Source organism: Callorhinchus milii, unplaced genomic scaffold (genome assembly GCF_018977255.1).
Source record: "Callorhinchus milii isolate IMCB2004 unplaced genomic scaffold, IMCB_Cmil_1.0 Scaffold1, whole genome shotgun sequence".
NCBI classification, from domain to species: Eukaryota; Metazoa; Chordata; class Chondrichthyes; order Chimaeriformes; family Callorhinchidae; genus Callorhinchus; species Callorhinchus milii.
The window spans coordinates 134,982,485-135,003,126 of record NW_024704742.1 but is presented as its reverse complement, the minus strand read 5'-3'; the positions used below and the strand labels follow the sequence as shown (position 1 = coordinate 135,003,126).

General features: G+C 42.8%; 1 protein-coding gene across 1 annotated transcript in view; it reads left to right on the top strand.

The window, feature by feature from the left end:
- LOC121848047 (WD repeat-containing protein 7-like) overlaps positions 1 to 20,642 on the top strand; it is a 244,397-nt gene that overhangs the window by 146,781 nt on the left and 76,974 nt on the right. The window contains exon 6 of the mRNA XM_042331965.1: positions 10,751 to 10,937. Coding sequence (XP_042187899.1) covers positions 10,751 to 10,937 — 187 coding nt within the window. The remainder of the gene's footprint in view (positions 1 to 10,750; positions 10,938 to 20,642) is intronic.

Genomic DNA, 20,642 nt, shown 5'->3' with positions numbered 1-20,642 from the left:
TATTGCCAATCTCCTGCTCGCTCCTTTTAATAATTCTCAGTTTCAAGCATCAATCAATTAAGTTATGGAATCGCCAATGATAGTTTGTGCGGAGTGTTCCACACTCTAACCACCCTCTGAGTAAATGAATTCGCTTCTGACCTCCCCTTTAATCCTTTCTCAGTGCATGTTCTGAAGGAGCAGGGCTTGACCGGTAACCATTTTTTGGTGCGTGTAGGGTTAAGTTATTGAACTATAATGGTAGGCGAGGATTGCTGAATGTTGCTATGGAATCGCATGTATGTACTCAGATTGCAACACTGCAAATATGCAGTCACTGCGCTTAGCAGTAATGACTGTGCAGCACTTTGAGACCTTTTGATGTTATTGGTGCTGTACTAAATGACATTCTTATTATTATAAGTAAACAATTTGATACAGTAATTGTGGCTTAACAACACATTCTTAGCCAGTGAAATGTTGATCTTATTAAAAACCCAGAGCATCATTATTTGCTTGTCTACAATTCTCTTCCCTTTACCCCCCCCCACACCGCGCTTTCTCTCTCTGTCCCCCTCCCTTCGTTCTCTCCTCCCTTAAAGCCACAATGCATAGGGCTGTACCAGTGCAATCTTATGCAGAACCAATGAATGGACGGTTCAATCTAGGTACCCAGAGCTCAATCTAATGCGTATATGTATTTAAATAATTGCGGTTAGAGCACTCGCCTAACAACTGGGTTCGATTCCCGGGCGGGGTTAACCTTGGGCAAGTTTCCTTACTCCACATGCCCCTGTTAATCTAGCAGTAAGTAGGAAACCAATTACTGGATCACTTTCCGGGGGTAATAATGGGGGTAATAATTTATTGCAAAATAAATAAATAAATTTGGTCACTCAACCCTCGACTGTTTGTGGGACACTGGTGTGCACAATTGGCTGCTGCGTTTCACCCACAAAATAAATTTTACAATATATTCTGCGAAGCACTTTGAGACATCGCAACAACGCGATAAGGTGCTTTATCAAATGCAAGGGTTATTAAATGCAAGGACTATTTTTTTCCCTGAAAAGGGAGGGAGGCAATGTCACTGAATAGCGATATGTTCTGGCTCCTCTCATTCTCAAAGCAAAAAAATACTAACTCCATCTGTAAGAACCCTACAGTACTGAGTGGAGCTATTAAGCAATCGTGTGTATGCGTACAGTTATGCTGCCATTTTTCTGTTCAAGCATCCTTTTTATCCTTCTCGCCTCCCTCCCGCTCTCCCCTCTTCCCTCCCCTGGGTGCTGCAGTTAACACAATTTCATATATAATAGCCACAATTGTTTTTAAAGGAACAACGGAGGAATGAGTTGAGGGTTTCTGTAGCGAGGACAAGTAGTGCAATTGATGTACAGCTGTTACTAGTTTGGGGGTGGGGGGTGGGGGGAGGAGAAAGATGAGTTGCCTTGACCTTTTTTTCTTCTTTCTTCTCGTGTTGAAAGTGAGATCCTGACATGTCATAATTGCCACAGATAAGCCTCGGGCGCAAATTATTATGGAGGATAACGGGGCCGCTGCGGGTTTCTTTGCATTCTTTTCGAGCAACGAGGTGGGGGGGAGCGTCCCCTGGAAACCTGATTATCTGTTTCTGCCAAATGACATTTTTAACCACTTGTGAAGAAGATTGAGGGGACTATCACCGTGCCTCAGCGCACATTTTAGTCATTTGGCAAAGCAGCCCATGCATGCAGTGGAGACTCGTCTGTCTGTTGCCACTTTGTCCCTCCCGTTTCCCCAGTGAGCCAGCCCATGGATCATCCTGGGGAGGAAAGACTGGGGACTGCAAAGTAGCTTTGTGATTAGTACACCAGAACGGAGAGCTTTCTGTTTTTATGAATACAACACACACACACGCGCACATACACAGGAGGACTTTTTCTGTATGTGTTGTACAAGTACGTGGAGCCCTGTAGCCTAGTGGTTAGAGCACTCGCCTCGCAAGCGAGAGATTGCGGGTTCGAATCCCAGGCAGGGCGAAACCTTAGGCAAGTTTTCTTACTCCACTCGCCACCTAGCAGTATATGCAGGAACCCGGTTGTTCGTCGATTGGCGGATCGCATTCTGGGTGTAATAATCCCTTAAAAAATCTGTTTTTGGTCACTCAATCCACGACTGTTTGTGGGAAACTGCTTTGCGCAATTGGCTGCCGCTGTTTGCCCACAATATTATACAGTCAATCCACTTCACAGTATATTCTGTGAAGCGCATTGCGACATCTTAACAAAGTGATAAGGCGTTTTATCAAATGCATAGACTATTATTATTAAGTAATAATCCTTAATAATCCTTGCATTTGAGTCTTATCATGTCTTTGAGACACCTCAAAGTGCTTCACAGAAAATGCTGTAAAGTGCAATGACAGAGTGAACGACAGAGAAATAGAATTGAAAGATGATCTTATAAAATGGTGGAACCGGCTTGACACAATGAAGGGTCTCCTTGTTCCTAGGTCCTTCAACGCAGTGCTTTCTCGTTGCCGGTTATGCTTAAACTTGTGTTGAAATGGTAACAGCACAGTCCATCCAGAGAGTCTATAAACATTTGTTGTCCAGTATTTTTTGGGCTGTCTATTCTGCACCCGTGGCTTTGCGAGGTGTCAAGAGAGCAGCCTCAGCGAGCCAGAGGGTTAAACAATAAATAGTCACACACAACGGGGTTAAAAACTGGGGTTTGGTTGGCTGACAATGAGCTTCGAAAGCCCTTTGAGAACCAATCAGGAACTGAAACAGTGACTATCGACCTGGTTTTGTCAGATACATGACAGGTCAGGCTCTATTGCACTTTATGGGTAAAATGGAAAGGTTTTAACCCTTAGTCTGCTGTTCTTTGGGACCTGCACGTGCACACACACACATACGCGCGCGCACGCGCGCATACATACACCAAAAGCCAGAAAGAAGTAGCATGCTACTGGTCAAGAGCTCCGAGATGCTGTCTGGCAAAAAGGCCGCGAGATAAATGCAAGTTATTCTTGTTGTGAAGCCCTGCAGGTCCTTTCAACTTCAGAAGGAAAGCAATGCCCCCACTTTCCCGCTCATTCCATCTACTACACAAACTCAAGCCAACTGAATAGAGCCCCCTCCCACCACCACCATCTCTACCCCACCAAGCTTTCAATCTCAAACCATGATCTCTGGAACTCCAATCCCAAATCCCTGTACCTCACGCCCTCCTTCTCTTCTGAGAAAATCCTTTTTTTTAAAAAAAAATCCTGTTTAACAGTACTCTCAGTCATTTTCCCCCTTCTTCCCACTTTAATTTGTAGTTGGTTTTGATGTCAAGTAGTGGTTAGAGCGCTCGGCTGGCAAGTGACCCGGGTTCAGTTCCCCGGCAGGGCGAAGCCGTAGGCAAGTTTCCTTACTCCACACTCCTCTGTTTACCTAGCAATAAGTAGGAACAAGGTTAGTCGATTGGCGGATCGCTTTCCAGGGGTAATAATCCCCTCAAAACAATAATTTTGGTCACTCAATCCACGACTGTTTGTGGGACGCTGCTGTGCGCAATTGGCTGCCGCATCTCGCCCACAAAATACACACTCAATACATTTTACAGTATATTCTATGAAGCGCTTTTGAAGACGTGATAAGGCGCTACATCAAATGCAAAGATTATTATTATTATATTATTATCTCCCTCCCCACCACTTCAAGATGAGGTTCAGCTCTACTGTTGCTTCCACTTGACTGTCATTGTTATGGCAGCAATTGGAGAGGTTGATCCTCCTTGCTGGTGCTTGTGTCTTAGCTGGCAATAGTCGCAATGGCAAGTGCTTACTGCACAGTTTGGATCCATTCTGCCCTGTTGCTGATACAGTGAGAGGCACTGGTGGCTCTATCACAGCTGGATGGAAGGAAGCTGTGGCTGGTTTGCTTGCTGCAGAGAAGTGATTGCGAAGGGTGCTCAGCAGGAAACCAAATCCAAAGTACAGCTTACTCTCCAACCATAAAGGGAAAATAACAGGGGAGCAGGATAACAGGGAAGGAAACTTCGCTTTTAAATACGTATATAAAAAGAGAAAGCGTAAAATAACAGAGGAGAAAATAAGTGAAAGGGCATATAAGTGTAGAGGAACAGGAACAGTGAATGGAGTCCAATGGAAAGTAATAGAAAAGGGAGAGAGTTAGAGTGCGCATTCCATTCCAACAATCTGTCTCTGGATTTCCTGCAATGCACACTCTGTGGTCCCCAAGCTTTGGCTCTTCCCAACTCTCACTTAATACTTTCCAGAATTAGATGAGCAGGGTGCATCCTTCCAGTGTGCATTCAATTCCAATACGTGGGAACTTTCCTGTAGGTGGGATGCATGGAATTCTCAATTTGGTTTAGATACTCTTAAGCATGGTGATGGGTTTCCACATGTGTCAGATACCCGGCTGACCAAACAAAATTCTAGCAACGTGCCACAAATAACAATGGGATGAGCAGTCAAAATTACCAACTTACATTTATATAGCACCCTTCACGCAGCATAGCAGCTTGGAGTAGCGAACAGTGGCATAGTTTGATGCCAAGCTGGGGAAAAAGGGGAGTTGAATTTGGTTTTGCTTTTTGTTTTTAAGGAGTTATTACAGCCTGTGAGTTTTATCTGTCAAAAAACGATCTCAAGTTTCACCCACAAAATATACGGTCAATCAACTGTACAGTATATTCCGTGAAGCGCTTTGAGACATCTCAACGATGTGATAAAGCGCTATATCAAATGCAATAAATAACAATTATTAGTAATAGAACAGCGCAGCTGTGGTTTGAGATGCAGGCGACTCATTTACTATAAAATAGTGCATTTCTTTAAATCTTTCATTCACACTAATACTTACTGAATACTGATTACAAGGAGCCTGCTCCAGCAACAGAGCTGTCAACTGGTGAGCTCAGATTAGCATAGCTGCTCTACGTCCTGTCCCAGATAATGGGCTCAAAGGTTAAGAGCAAAGGATCTCAACGACTCCAATCAGCGGAGCTTTTCCACAGCTAATTACCTCTTTACTGTGCTGACTGTAATGTGACATGTTTATTGCCTTAACTAACAACTCATTAGCTTAGTTGATGCTTTGTCAATATTAATTCGTTCATTTAAGCCAAGTCAAAGCTTAAACAAAGATGTCTGTTCTCAGAAACGGGCAGTGGATCCAGCACTCTTTCATCTGGCCAGCACCTGCGGACGAAGGAAAGAAATTGAATACAGTTTGCTGCCTCGCTCTGCACACTGCTAGAATGTGGCTTCCCTTATTGTTATTTTACAGGATGTTCAAAATAAACAGGGACTTTCTGTTCATGCACAGGATGACAACAACTTGCCTTTATATAGCGTCCTTCACGTGGGGCAGCATCCTGGAATGCTTGTGTAGGATAAGCTTCAACACACATTTTGCAGGATTTTAAACATTAGTTATTGAATCTTAACATCTTAACCTTCCCCAAGGTTTTGGAGATGTTCTTAAAAAATTTCATCAAAACATCAGCGCCTATTTTTCTTCGAATACAGAGGCAAATGCAGCAGCTAAACTGTATCAGTGACGTCCCACAAACAACATCAGATTGAAAGGTTTTTAAATTGAATTTGATGGTGAATTTAGAATAACAGGATAACTGGGAGCAATACACCATGTTTCTTTGAAACAATAGTAATAATAATCCTTGCATTTGATATGGCGTCTTTCACGTCAGGAGGATGTCTCAAAGCACTTCACAGAATTTACTGTAATGTGAAGCAATTTGAGATACCTCAATGGCGTGATAAGGCGCTATATCAAAGCAAGGATTACTAAGTTCAGTGACTGTATTTATAGGTGAAAACGGAAACTAATTTGCGCACAAACACCAAAGTCCCGCAAAAACACAAGTGAATGACTAATTTTATCTGGGAGATTGTTGGCCAGGACACCAGGAGAAACTCCCTTTACTTTTCTAGCAGTACCATTGAATTTTTAAAACCCACCTGAATTTTAAAGCCTGTCCCACTCTTCTGCTTGACCCCCTCCACTCAGCTAACTTGGGTTTGAGGTGTGGCCTTGCCCATGCTTTCACCTTCAACAATAACAAGTTGCATTTGTGTAACGCCTTTCACATCGGGAGGACTTCCCAAAGCACTGGGGCGACTACAACCCAAACCAGTGGAACTCCCTCCATCTTGCCTTCCCCCGACCCTCTCTACATGTCCGTAACTCCCACCTGAAAACCTGCCTCTCCTTCCCCCCTTCTCCATAAGAACATAATTTGTCTCCATTTCTCGTCCCCCTTCTCCTTTCTTTGGTTTCCAATCCTGGCTTTGTGAACTGCTCCGAGATGTTTTCCCACATATAGGGTGCAATATAAATGTAAATTGTTGACAGTACAGCGCTCCCCTGGCACTGGATCAAAATGTAGTTTCCTGCTGCTTTCTGAACAGAGATGAAGTGAATAATATTCCCAAACTTTCATGGAGCATACCATTTGCCTCGGGTATGTGGGTGTTCAATTATTGATTGAAATTCTGCCGTTTCATAACTGGTTCGATTTAATAATGATCACATCAGATCTGTTATCACATTTACATGTTTCTAGGCCAGGGCTTGCCATCAGATTGCTGCCTCAAAAATCTATCCTGACTAGCCCCAGCTTGTTTTTAAAATGCTGTGTGGAATTTTCATAGGGAATTGTAGATTACTTTCAGTTCATAATACTTGATATACGGGCAATAATATTGTTATAAGTTATCATTTCAGCCTGGCTCAGTTAATAGCACTATTGCCTCCTATTCAGAAGGTTGTGGGTTCAAATGTAACATCGAGACATTGAACTCAAGGAAAATTCCAGTGCGGTGCTGTGGGTTGTGCTGCATTGTTGAAGGAGGAGCCGTCCTTCGGATGTGACAATAAACCAAAGTTGGTGGCAGATGGAACTTTGGTTTGATCAGACCTTCCTCTTCGACTGTAACTACTAGTCATCATCCCTCTTTCCCTCATAAACCTTGTTATCAAGTTCTACCATTGTTACAGCACTCCAAGACGCTACCCACGTGAAGGGCACTATATAGATGCAAGATGTTGTTGTACAAATATGTAACGTCCTCCCTGCTTGGTGTCTAACACTTTCTCTGTAAAGCGCTTCGACACATAATCCAATGAGAAAGGCACAATGTAAATGCAAGTTGCATTATATTTATTGACACTAAACTAGTTGGGAGTGTTAGCTCTGAGGGTGATGCAAAAAGATTGCAACGGGATATAGATAGGCTAGGAAAGTGGGCGAGTAGGTGGCAGATGGAATTTAATGTGGGGAAGTTTGAAGTTATTCACCTAGGTAGTAAAAATAGAAAAACAGATTATTTTCTAGAGGGGGAGAGATTAGATAGTGTTAGTGCGCAGAGGGATTTGGGTGTCCTTGTACACCAGTCTCAAAAAGTTAGTTTGCAGGTGCAGCAGCAACGAAGAAGGTGAACGGCATGTTAGCATTCATTGCAAAAGGTTTAGAGTACAAGAGTGGGGAAGTCTTGCTGCAACTGTATAGGGCCTTGGTGAGACCGCACCGAGAGTATTGTGTGCAGTTTTGGTCTCCTTATTTAAAAAAGGACATACTTGCCCTAGAGGGGGTGCAGCGTAGATTCACTCGGTTAGTTCCTGGGATGAGGATAGGCTGAATAAACTATGGCTGTATTCTGTAGAGTACAGAAGAATTAGGGGGGATCTTATTGAAACTTATAAGATTCTTAAAGGGCTGATAAAGTAGACACTGAGGGACTATTTCCCCGGTAGGTGAATCTATAACCAGGGGTCACAGTCTTAAAATTAAGGGTCAGCCTTTTAGAACAGAGTTGAGGAAACATTTCTTCACTCAGAGGGTAGTGAATTTATAGAATTCACTCCCCCAGAAGGCTGTAGATGCTCAGTTCTTGAACATCTTCAAGGCTGAGACTGATAGATTTTTTAAAAATAGAGGGATTAGGGGATTTGGGGATAGGGCAGGTAATTAGAGTTAGGTCAGAAGATCAGCCATGATCTTATCGAATGGCGGGGCACAGGCTCGAGGGGCCGAAAGGCCTACTCCTGCTCCTAATTCTTATGTTCTTATTATGTTTGAATTATGCACTTCCTTGAAATGGACGGGAATGGAGAGCGGAAGGAGTGGACTAGTGTCGTGCTGCATAATGCTGACCATTTCTTCTATTTTAGCCAGAATGATTTTCCGTTGCCTCCCTCCGCATGTGGTGCTGGATAGCCTTAAAATAATCTATAGTGTTATTTACAAAAAGGTCATCGCTTTAAAGAGCGATATTCCGATCCACTCTGTGCAGCAAAATCTCCCGTCTCGGAGATTCTAGGTGCTGGAACCAAAGGGGAAAAAAATTATAATTAATGTTTATAGCTCCCAGAAAATAATGGATAGGTGATGGGGAGACAGCCAAGGTTAAAGCAGAAGGCTTGAGTAACTAATTATGCTGAATAATCTCTGTATTATCACATTGTTACAATAACAGCATCGAAGAAATATTTTGACATTGGATTGATTTTTTTGCCAGCTTGTGCTCTGGCCTCTAGATATGTTTGTATGGCTTTGCATCCAGCAGCAGACTGACGTTTCTGACTTGTTGTCTGGCTTTGTTCCCTCCCTCCCATACCACCGTCCTTTCCAACCCGTAGCATAGTGGTTAGTGCGCTCTCTCACAAGTGAGAGGAGCCGGGTTCGTTTTCCGAGTGGGCTGAAATCTTAGGCAAGTTTCCTTATCCATACGCCTTTGTTTACCAAGCAGTCAGTAGGGAACCCAGTTATTAGTCAACTGGCGGATTTCTACCCGGGGTTGATAATCCCTCAAATAAAAATTTGGTCCCTCAATCCACAACTGTTTGCGGGACGCTGCTGTGTGCGATTGGCTGCTGTGTTTCACCCACAAAAGTCAATCCACTTTACAGTATATTCTGTGAAGCGCTTTGAGACATCTCAAAGACGTGATAAGGCGCTGTGTCAAATCCAAATATTATTTATTCTTACTCTTACTTCCTCAGCCTATTTGTTTACTTAAAGCCGCATCCCTGGATGCAGGGATATGGATACAGGATGCGGTGTCCTGTAGCTCAGTGGTTAGAGAACTCGTCTCGCAAGCGAGAGACCTGGATTCGATTCCTGGCAGGGCAAAACCTTGGGCAACTTTCCTTACTCCACACGCCTGATCCCTCAAGAAAAAAAATAATAATAAATTGATCACTTCAATCCACAACTGTTTGTGAGACACTGCTGTGTGCAATTGTCAGCCACAAATATACAGTCAATTCACTTTACAGTATATTCTGTGAAGCGTTTTGAAACATCTGCCAAATGTGAAAAGCGCTTTATCAAATGCAACAATTATTATTTTTTTTATCCCTGTGTTACTCGAGGGTTTGTTCAAAGCAGTACTTAGTCCAGATGGTTCCTTAATAAACAATTTCTGATGGATTTAGCCTCTGAGGTGCTTGCACTTATGGCATGAGCACGCGAGTCTTTGATTTTATATTTTCTGGACAAAACAAGTGACTCCTTTTGTATGAAATAATATTGAAATGTCAATTTAAATATGAGGAGTTCTCACACAGTTAGCCTCTCTCTATCTTTATTTAACCAGACCCTTAAGTCACGACCCTCTCTCCGCTTGTTATGTGGACAGATAATTGTCCAGCGCAGATTGATGCTGCAAGCCTTGGCCTTAATTCACCCTATCCTTATCTGTAAACAATAGCTTTCCGATAAATGCCAGTCCTGGCTGCTGCAGCCCTCTCCCGAGACCGTTGTGTTCCAATGCACTTTGCTGACCACGGCAGAAGGATCACTACATTCTCAGAGTCTGTCGCCAGTGACCCAAATATGCTTTCTGTTTGTGCCATTGACACAATGTCAGTCATATCGCGCATCCAATTTCACCATAACAACATCGCCAAAAAGCAGCCACGGCCGATTTGCAGCTTTGCATTTAACAGGTTTCAAATAATTCTGAAATGACAATGTCCTTAATCTAGAATTTGGCTCTGTGCTTCGAGCTACATTGTGCAAACTGAATTGTTGGGAGTCTGAATTCATCTCTATGCTTTATTATTTTTTAAAAATCTATTGATAAAAGCAATGTTTACTGTTTCTTTTAGCTACTATCTAAGTTGGTATTGTATTATATAGTATCTAATATTACAAATTAGAGCACTCACCTCGCAAGGTTTGATTCCTAGGCAGGGCAAAATGTTGGGCAAATTTCCTTACACCTCTGTTTACCTAGCAGTAAGTAGGAATCCAGTTGTTAGTCGATTGGTGGATCGGTTTTCTGGGGGTAATAATCCCTTCAAAACATGTATAATAATTTGGTCACTCAATCCACGACTGTTTGTGGGACGCTGCTGTGTGCAATTGTCTGCCACGTTTCGCCGATAAAATATTCACTTTACACTTTGAAGAACTTTGAGACATCTAGAAGATGTGGTAAGGCACTAAATGAGAGATATTAGTATTATAAGTACTATCGTATTATCTAGTAACTAATATTGTAAGGCACAAGATCTGTAGAGTGAATAGCGCTGCTGAAATCTGTGACAATAGCCCTTAATATGCATTTATTCTCTCTCTCTACTAATAATGAAAGAAAGATTGAAATAAGTGGGTTCTTACCCTCCGTACTATATACACTAGGAAGGTCTTGAGACGGACCTTGAAGATGGGTCGGACTGTGCTTCCTGTTCTTTTTTCAAACACTTAGTGTAATTGTTGACTTGTTTGCTTGTACTTTCAGGCAAGGCATTGACGTACCTGCTGTTACAGGCGCCTGCCCCGAAGCTTCCAGCACACAGCACCATCCGCAGAACGGCCATCGATTTGATTGGCCGCGGCTTCACCGTGTGGGAGCCCTACATGGACGTGTCGGCTGTGCTGATGGGACTGCTGGAACTTTGTGCCGATGGGGAGAAACATCTCCCTAAGTAAGTAGAGTACTACCCCACTCCACTACTCGTCATCACCACCGGCTCCGGCTTCCTGCTTGTTCCTTGTGCCCTCCATTTCACCATCGACAGATGCGCTTTCAGCCACTACGCCACAAAACTCTGGAACTCTCTCTCCCTCAGTCCCTCCACCTTGTCCTCTCCTTCCCCATCTTAGTCGCGCCAAGACAACAGCAACAACAAGTTACATTTGTACAGCGCCTTTCACATCAGGAGGATGTCCCAAGGCGCTGCACAGCCAGGGATCGACACTCGAGCTGAGGGTTGGGATACCTTCCTCTTTGACCGTGCTTAAGGTAGATCCCGTACCCCCTCTTTGGCTCGGTGTCAGGCTCCACCACTGTCAAGTGCTCTGAGATGCTACCCTGCATGAGGGGTACTATATAAATGTAAGTTGTTGTTGTTTTTAGGGAATGTACGACATGCCGGCCAGAGCAGTTTTGGAAAAGAAACGTCTTTACTGGAATGATTTTTATTTGTTCACTACATACTTGTTTTGTAAAAACAAAATCTGTTCTACGCTCTTGTGACATCTTATCCCTTGGGTTACAAGAATTCCAATCAGAAAGAACCCTGTCCTGTGCTGAGAGAAATTGAATACAGTTGCAGGTCACCAACTTAAAACACTTGGAGACATTGATGCTACGTGATGGCTGCTATATAAATTCAAGGTGGTGGTATAGCGGTGTGTGTGAGGGAGGAGGGGCGCGGGAGGAGGAGAGTTCGCAAGAAATTGAATGATTGAACCTAAGCTCTGGTACTATGTTATGTGGGACATCCTCCTGACCTGAAAGGCGCTCTATAAATGGAATCTTGTTGTTGTTGTGGTGGTGCTTGCCCTGTACTGGAGGCTTTGCTTTGCAGTTAAGGACTCGTTATGCTTCCAAGCTTCATTCACGAATGCCCTTCCAAAGGGAGATTTAAGCAGAATCCATAATAGCTTTTAACTGGGAATGATGCCAGAATGGCTGGGAGTAATGTAACTTCATGGCTGTTTCATGGGACATTACTGTGCGCAAGTTAACTTCTGCTTTTGCCTGCAAATTATAGTCCCCATGTTTTATAGTGTATCCTGTAACCCTCTTTGAGACGTCCTCCCAATATGAAAGACACTATATGAAATGTAAGGATTATTATCAATTATGAATGGATCCAGTCTGATCTGAACTGATAATTTTTTGATCCCACATCAAGCCCCTGACTGATTTAGCTCTCCTATCGGCCTCTAAGAAAATAAGTAACAACAGCAACTTGCAATTATATAAGGCCCTTCACGCGAGGTAGCATCTCGGAGCGCTTAACAGTGATAGAGCCTAACGCCGAGCGAGCAGGAGAGGGGGGAAGGAGGTGACCAAAAGCACGGTCAAAGAGGAAGGTCTTCAGTCCATGATCTAAAAGAGGGGAAGGAGGGGACGAGGAAGAGGGATTGAGGGAGAGAGTTCCAAAGCTTCGGGGTATAGGAGCTGAAATCACGGCCGCCGCTGGTAGAGCAGAGGGGCAACAGACAAACAGGAGGCCATAGCCAGGCGAGTGTCTGCCTATTTACTGTTCAACAGTGAAGTAACAAGACAAGAAAGTATGTTAAAAAGAGTTAGGTTAGTAATGGTCGTCAACACCAGGAAAGCTCCCTCCACTAACAACACTCTGAAATCCCCAATTGCAGAAGAGCTTCTCTACACTCTCCACTTAACACAGCACTTAGCCACCTGGTGGGTCCTCTGAGCCAGATTAAGGGCAATTTTTGCAACTGACCAACAACTGGCTTGAAAATATTGACGTCTCAATGACCTGATAAGGTGCTATATCAAATACAAGGAGTATTATTATTATTATTGATTCTTTTAAGAAGCAAAGCTAATATCCACTTTTGATACGTATTCCTGGCCTCAAGTTCGTATATAAAAAAAACTTATCACGTCGTCAAGATGTCTCAAAGTGCTTCACAGCTTAAATGATATTTATTATAATGATAATCCTTGTATTTTATAAGTGTCTCGATTGACTTGACTGTGTATTTTTATGGGTGAAACGCGGCAGCCAATTGCACAAAGCAGTGTCCCACAAAGAGTCGTGGAGTGACTGACCACATTTTGTTTTATAAAACGATGTAACCATGTGCATTTTCTGGGAGACTCTCCCCCAAAAGGGAATTACACAGAACAAAAAGAAAAAGAGGAATGTGAGAGAGTGATGGGAGCGAGCAGGAGTGTGAGATTACTCTCAGTAGCTCAAGTGGAGAAAAACACAGGCATTGACTCGATGGGCTCAATGAATGATCTGTAATATTCCAGGAAAACCTGAAGCAGTTTTCTTCCCAGGCAGCGGGAGAGAGGATGGTGAAGTGTTGCTGTCAGTTGTGGGGGAGGGGAAAGGGTCTGAAAGCGAGAGAGAAAGAGAGAGGGAGCAAGAGGGGAGAGAAGAGGAGGTGAGACAGAGTGCTGAAAGGTCATGTTTCTTCAGTGTGTACCCAGGAGGCAGAGAGCAAGCGAATGGCAAAATTGGATGGAAAAGCAGGGAATTTTCTTAAACCCCCCAAATAAATGAAGCAACATTTTTAAAACGCAGAACAACATTGCAGGAGGAGCATTATTTGCACAGCACAGAATGATCGAGGTTGTCGGGCTGCTCGAAACCTTCCGTTTCAACTTCATTTAAATTACCAGCAGCTCCCCTCCCGCCTGACATAGGGGAGGAGATTTTTGTTTGAATGAAAAGGTCAGCGAAAATTAACCGTATTGTGTTATACAGAGTCACCAGTAGCTGGCAGTGCTTTACACGTGGCAAGCAGTCTGATAGTATAATTTATCTTCAGACATTGTGTCACTCCCAGTCGGGTTTTCAGTTTGCCTGTGTCTCCCGCCTGCATTTCTTCATTTCTCACTCCCATCTCATATGCGGACATTATGTAACCTGACTTACGTACAGTGAACGCAAGCCCCCACTCCTCCTATTCCTCTCTCCTGCACCCCTCAATTCACTTGACTCAATTCACAGTCTAATAATAATAATCCTTGCATTTGATATAGCGCATTGTCACGTCTTCGAGACATCTCAAAGCGCATCACAGAATACACAAATATTCGCTCACAAAATATAGTTCATTCACGTTACAGTATATTCTGTGAGGTGCTTTGATAGTCTCGAAGATCTGATAAAGCGCTATATCAAACACAAGGATTATTATTATTATTCCCGTTGATCTCATTTATGGGCCTAAATTAAATTAAAATCAGAACAGTGCTGTGAGGGGAGAAACACTGCAAGGTTGGTTTGGCCTCTCGCCACCCTGACTAACAAAACCTGCAGATAAATTAATCCTTCACGTCACAGCCATTTCTGAGAACAGCTATGTTCAAATTGGTTGTCGGGTTTGCCCACAAAAGACAGTCACTACACTTACAGCAATTACTTGTGACGAGCTTTGAGACCTTTTGACGTTACAGGCACTATCAAATGAATCATGAAATTACCAAACAGCATTTTATATCAAATCAAACACCCATTTCAGATCCCTGCTCGTGAAAATGTTTAAGAGAGAAGCAGTAAAGCTACCCGTCACCAAAGGGTGTTATTGAAGCCTAAGTTTGCTCTTGTTTTGTGGGGAGATATTTCTAAACACCTCTGTTGCTCATGGACAGAGACACAACAAAAGGCTTAAATGCTTACCACAATTCCCTGTCTAACAATTCCTAGAATTTGCAACACAGAAGATAACAATAAGCCTTCCATTTGACACAGAGCCTTATCATGTCGTTGAGACATCTCAAAGCACTTTATAGGATACACCGTAAAGTGGATATGCTGTAAAGTGTGTTTGGTGTTTGGTGGGTGAGCCATCATGCCTGTACAATGCTCGCTCCCCATGATATAACCACGGCCAAGACACCTTCTTTCTTTCTTTCTTTCTTTCTTTCTTCTTCTGCTACTCTCTTGTGCCTTGACGATGTAAGAAAGAAGTTGTACCCGATCCCATCGCAACATCTCAAAGCATTTTACATTAACTGCTGTCGTGGCCTCGGCCCTCCATCTTAGGGTCTAAGTCGTAAAACAAATTCCAACAGCAAATTGTTTGAACCTCTGTGACGATATTACGTGGCATTGCATAGAATGATATGGCATGGAAACAAGCCATTCAGCCCAACTATTCTGTGGTATTTATGCTCCACAAGAGATCCATCCCCCATCCTATTGCTCTCTTTTATACACCTTGCAAGCGTCATCCTCTTCACAAACATTCTCAGTTATAAAAATTGTGTTGCTTTTAGAATGGTATTGAATATCTCTTAGTCCACTTGGGTAATCTTAAGTAAATTGTTTGATTTTAACAAATCTTCAGAGTAAGGCTTGTAAGGCTTTGCTTCGAACAGGACTCTACCCTGTGTGATCGGCGCTATATTTTAGAAACATTGCAATATGGCGAGTTTATTTGGTATTTCGCCCACATAGCATACAGTCACTAAACTTTACAGCAAATCCTGTGAAGCGCTTTGAGACGTCCTCCTGACATGCCAAATGCAAGGATTGCCATCATTTATTTTATCTTTATGTTGCTTTGTCTTTAAATGAAGTTGATCTAATCACACCCGAACATGGGGGGGGTGGGGAGGGGAGAGGAGCGGGCAAGTGAACTGTCATTTTTTTTTAAAAAACGTGGTGAAAAATGAAGGCGAAAAAAGCATTCTTCAGGGATGAATGCAATCATCCTTTTACCGTAACGCAATTTATCCGGGGGATTTATGATTTTTTCTTTTTGCCATTTGGAAAAACACGTGCTGGTAAATTGTGCAGGGATATTATCATAAACTGGCCTTTTTGTCAGGGTATTAATATTGCCAGTTTGTAATATCCCCGATTGACATTTTTACTCCGGCATTGCAGAAACTGAGGAACAAATGTCATCTACCAGTAATCATTATCTAGTCAGCAACCTAGGGGGAGAGTGTGCGCTCCCAATTGCTGAGTGATTGCATCACTCAATGTAGATATACTACATAAATGATTCTGACTTGCTGTGACCCCTTCTAATATAGTTACACTGAGAGTGTAATCTTTCAATGTTTATTAGAAAGGGCTAATGCAAGACAGCACAGTGCGCTTAGCACTGCTCGAGTTAGAGATGAGACATGCTTGCCAGGCGGAAATTAGATTTTTGCTGTTAAATTTATTTTTATTTCTCCTCCCTTTCTCTCCCTCTCTCGCTCTCCCTTTTCCTCCCTCTCTCTCTCTCTCTCTCTCTCTCTCTCTCTCTCTCTCTCTCTCTTCCTTCCTCTCTCTTTTCCGAGTAGCAAGCTCGAGCCAGTAATTAATATTTCTACCTTTCTCGGAGTCTTGTGCAGTTTTCTCGAATTCAGCCTTATTTTTATTCAAACGTATATTATAGACCCAAAATGCCACTCACTCAGTCTTAGTTTTGCCTTAAAAAATTCAAGTGCACAGAATTGGGAAAAAATTCTTCAATCCAGTCCCAATTGGAATACACATTTCCTTATTTGTTAAAAACAAAGCTCCCAATATTTTTTTCTACCATTCTAAACAATAATATTAACAATCCTTGCATTTGATAAAATGACTTATCAAGCAGTTGAGATGTCTCAATGCGCTTCACAGATAATACTGTCAATTTAAATGACTGTATAACCTACAGCGCCTTATCACGTTGCCAGAACTAATTCTTTCCATTTTTGAGACAAAACGAGTGGCTTAATCTAGGTGGAATTTCAGGCCTACATGGGTTCAACCTGATTTTGATGATCGCTGGACATGGTGGTTGCAAAGATGTCCAATGTGATTCCCGACAGCTCCCAATGTAACTCGCCAGATGTGAAAGGCACTGGGAGTCCTAGTTCAAGGTTACTAAATGCGTTAGTCACCTTGCTGGTCAGTTCACACAGTAACATTGAATTTGTAATTGTCTTGAGCTTTGGGGGTGGCATGGGGACTCAAAAATAGGGAGCAGTTGAGAGGGTTGAGGGGTGACCTGATTATTTTTTGGTCAGCCGGATGTCTGTCACAAGCGGAAACCGATCTTCGTGCTTAAGAGTAGCCAAACCAAGCTGCGAATTCCATGCATCCCACCTGCACATGGATATTCCTGGCATCTCCACTGTGTGTGACCAGGTAAAAGCTATGCTTTTTTTTGAAGGATTAGAAAGTGATCCGCCAATTGACTAACAACCAGGTTCCTACTTTCTGCTGGTAAACAGGCATAGAGAGTAAGTATAAGTATTCGCCCAATCGGGAATTGAACCCGGGGCGAGGCGAGTGCTCTAACCACTGCATTACATGGAATCCAAATGTTTATTGGTTCATGTGCTCTGTCAGTGGCATCTTTTAATAGTCTGCAATCTCTATCTGCCAGCGTCAGAAAATGATTCACATACATGCTTTCTGATTTCACAGATAGTTTGAGGTTTAGATCGGCTGCAGTCGTCTTAGGATCATACAGTGTTCGAGCCAGAAAACGGCCATTTAAGCCACTAGTGTTTTTCCCCACATGAACTACCCTCGTTTATTCCACACCCTTCAGCATTTCTGTTTTTCAAGCATTTATCTCCAGGGCCACTTGACACTGTGACTCAGAATCATGTTGACACACAAAGGACTGCAAACCTGTTACTCTGTCAGAAGTGATGGGCTTCTGTACCAGCTCCTGTTTCTCTGTGACAGACAGTGTCCCTTTAAGGCAAGAAAATATTAACTTCTGGTCCTGTTGGCTCAGCACTTCCCTTTAAATTGGTGAAGGAAAGTCTCTTATCACACAAAAAGGATTAAAGATGACTGCATTGGTGTCTGGAATGGATTTGGCAATTGTCTAGCAAGTTTACATGCATCAGCAGAATACTTTACAGTTTGTTTGTCATTGTCTCTTAATATGGTGTGAGCTTTGTGCAGGTTTGAAGCCTGGAGGCAGGGCAACTCCTCGAGTGAAAGTAATGTCTTATTTTTTCATAGATTCATAAAATGTTACGGCACAGAAGGAGGCCATTCGGCCCATCGAGTCTGTGCGGCTCTTTGATAGAGCAAGTCACTTTCACTAACCACAATCACCAGCTTTCTCCCCATAACCCTGCAAACCCGTCTTCCCCAGATACCTATCCAGTTCTCCCTAAAAGCTGTTATCGAATCGGACTTTACTACCCTTTCAGGCAGATCATTCCAAATTCGAACAACTCGCTGAGTGAAAAAAATTCTTCTAACCTCCCCTCTGCTTCTTTTGGTAGATATCTTAAGACTGTGACCACAGGTCACAGACACACCTACCAGCGGAAACAGCTTTTCCTTATCTAGCCTGTCGAAACCTTTCATGATCTTGAAAGCCTCTATCAGGTCCCTGCGTAACCTTCTCTGCTCTAATGGGAAAAGTCCTAACTTCTCCAGCCTGACCTCATAGCTAAGGTTCCCCATTCCTGGTATCATTCTCGTGAATCTCCTCTGCACCCTTTCCAGTGCCTTAATGTCCTTCCTGAAGTAAGGTGTCCAGAACTGGATGCAGTACTCCAGCTGAGGCCTAACCAGTGTTTTGTATAGATTAACCATAACCTCCCTAAGCTTATACTCTATGCCCCTACTAATAAAGCTCAGTACATCAAATACCTTTTTTACTGCCTTATCTACCTGCTCCGCTGCCTTTAATGATTCGCTTACTTGAACACCCAGATCTCTCTGTACGTTCACCCCCATTAAGATTGAGCTACCAAGTCTATATTGCCTCCTATCATTTTTCCTACCTAAGTGTATCACCTCACATTTGCTGCTACTCCTTAAATATATTCAATACATTAATAAGCTCAAAGTGCAGCCCCATTGTGCTGGGATGTAGAAAACATTTAGTCCAGATTGGCACGCCGATTAGGGAACTCCATCTCGGACTCCCTCCAACTTGCTCGCTCTCTCTCTCTCCCTCCCTCCCCTCTTTCAACGCATGTCTCAATACATACATCTTTGACCATGCTTTTGATCATCTTTCCTCTCCTCACTGTCCCCTCTCGGCTCCGATCGCTAGCCTAGGTCTTTGGATGTGCTCCTGATGTGGAACGCATTGTATAAATGTCATTTGTATTATATTGTGGACCATTGCTGACATCAACCATTTCATAAATACATTCTGTTACAATATGTATTCATTATTGAGGTGCAAACAAATACAGTTCTTTTTTGCTTAGTATCTGCACCAATGTTCATACTGTTTTCATTGTTCACATTTGCTTGCGTTCTCCTGGCTTCTGGCCTTATATACGCTCAGGCCTCTTGTTTCACATCACCTTTGTCTCTAGCCCTTGCAATTTTCTTTCTCATGCATCCTGCTCAGGAGCCCTGTGCCACTTAGACTCAGCCCATCCACCACCATTACTGACCTTTGACACGGAGCTCCGGCTACTCTTAATGGACTGACATCCCTTTTCCTCCAGCGTGACCTACAATAAACACGTCTCTCCTCCATAATGAAAGCAGCAGGTTCGCATTTGTGCACTCCTAATCCTAGCCAAGTGCAGAAGAACACAAAATAATATTGTTCAGGACTGAAAACCTGCCCTGCCAATGATCACGAGCACAAACAACAACAACAACAAGATTCCATTTATAAAGCGCCTTTCACGTCAGGAGGACTCAGTGTCGCATACACTTATAATAAATAATCCTTGCATTTGGTACAGCGTCTTATTGTGTCTTTGAGGCATCTCGAAGCACTTCACAAAATTTACAAGAATTACCAGTTCTAATAATAGGTAATCCTTACATTTGATACAGCGCCTTATCACGTCATTGAGACGTCTCAAACCGCTTTACAGAATATACTGTAAAGTGAATTGACTGTATATTTTGTAGGCGATATGCAGCAGCCAATTGCGAACAACAGTGTCCCACAGTCAGTCGGATATTGAGTGACCAAATTATTATTAGTATTATTTTTTGAAGGGATTATTTCCGCGAAGAAACCAATCCGCCAATCGACTAACAACCGGGTTCCTACTTACTGCAAGGCAAACAGAGGCGTGCAGAGTAAGGAAGCTTACCTAAGGTTTTGCCCTGCCCGGGAATCAAACCCGGGTCCTCTCATTTGTGTGACGAGTGCTCTATCCACTACTATACAGTTCTGTGGTGCATGACCTTGATCTCAAGTATTCCAACAAGAAGGATCACAATGAGGTTAAGATTCTATATTTTCAATAGCACTTTCATACTCAGCCAAAGGGACAGAATTTGATTTCAATCAATGTTTTTCTACCCATTTTGGATGTTTAAAACCACATCATCTTGTGACATCCTCGAGTGAAAAAGAAAGTAAATACAATTATATAATTCTTTATCTAACTCCAAATGATTTCAGTGTTCACAGTTAATTACTGTCAAGCGTAGTGACTGTTTTATAATAAATGATGATAATTCTTGCATTTCAAATCAGGGAGAATTCTCAAAGCACTTCACAGAATTTACCGCAAAGTGAAGTAACTGTGTATTTTGTAGGTGAACCTAGCAACCAATTTGCGCACAGCAATGACCCACAAACAGCCATGAAATAAGTGAATGACTGATTTTTATCTGGGAGCTTGTTGGCAAGGCCACTGGGAGAAACTATCTTCTCTTTTGGGATCTCTGGGATTGTTGGCATTGGGTAGTTAACATTCGCCTGAACAGGCAAATAAGACCTCAGTTTAACATCTCATCCAAAGAATGGTACTTCCA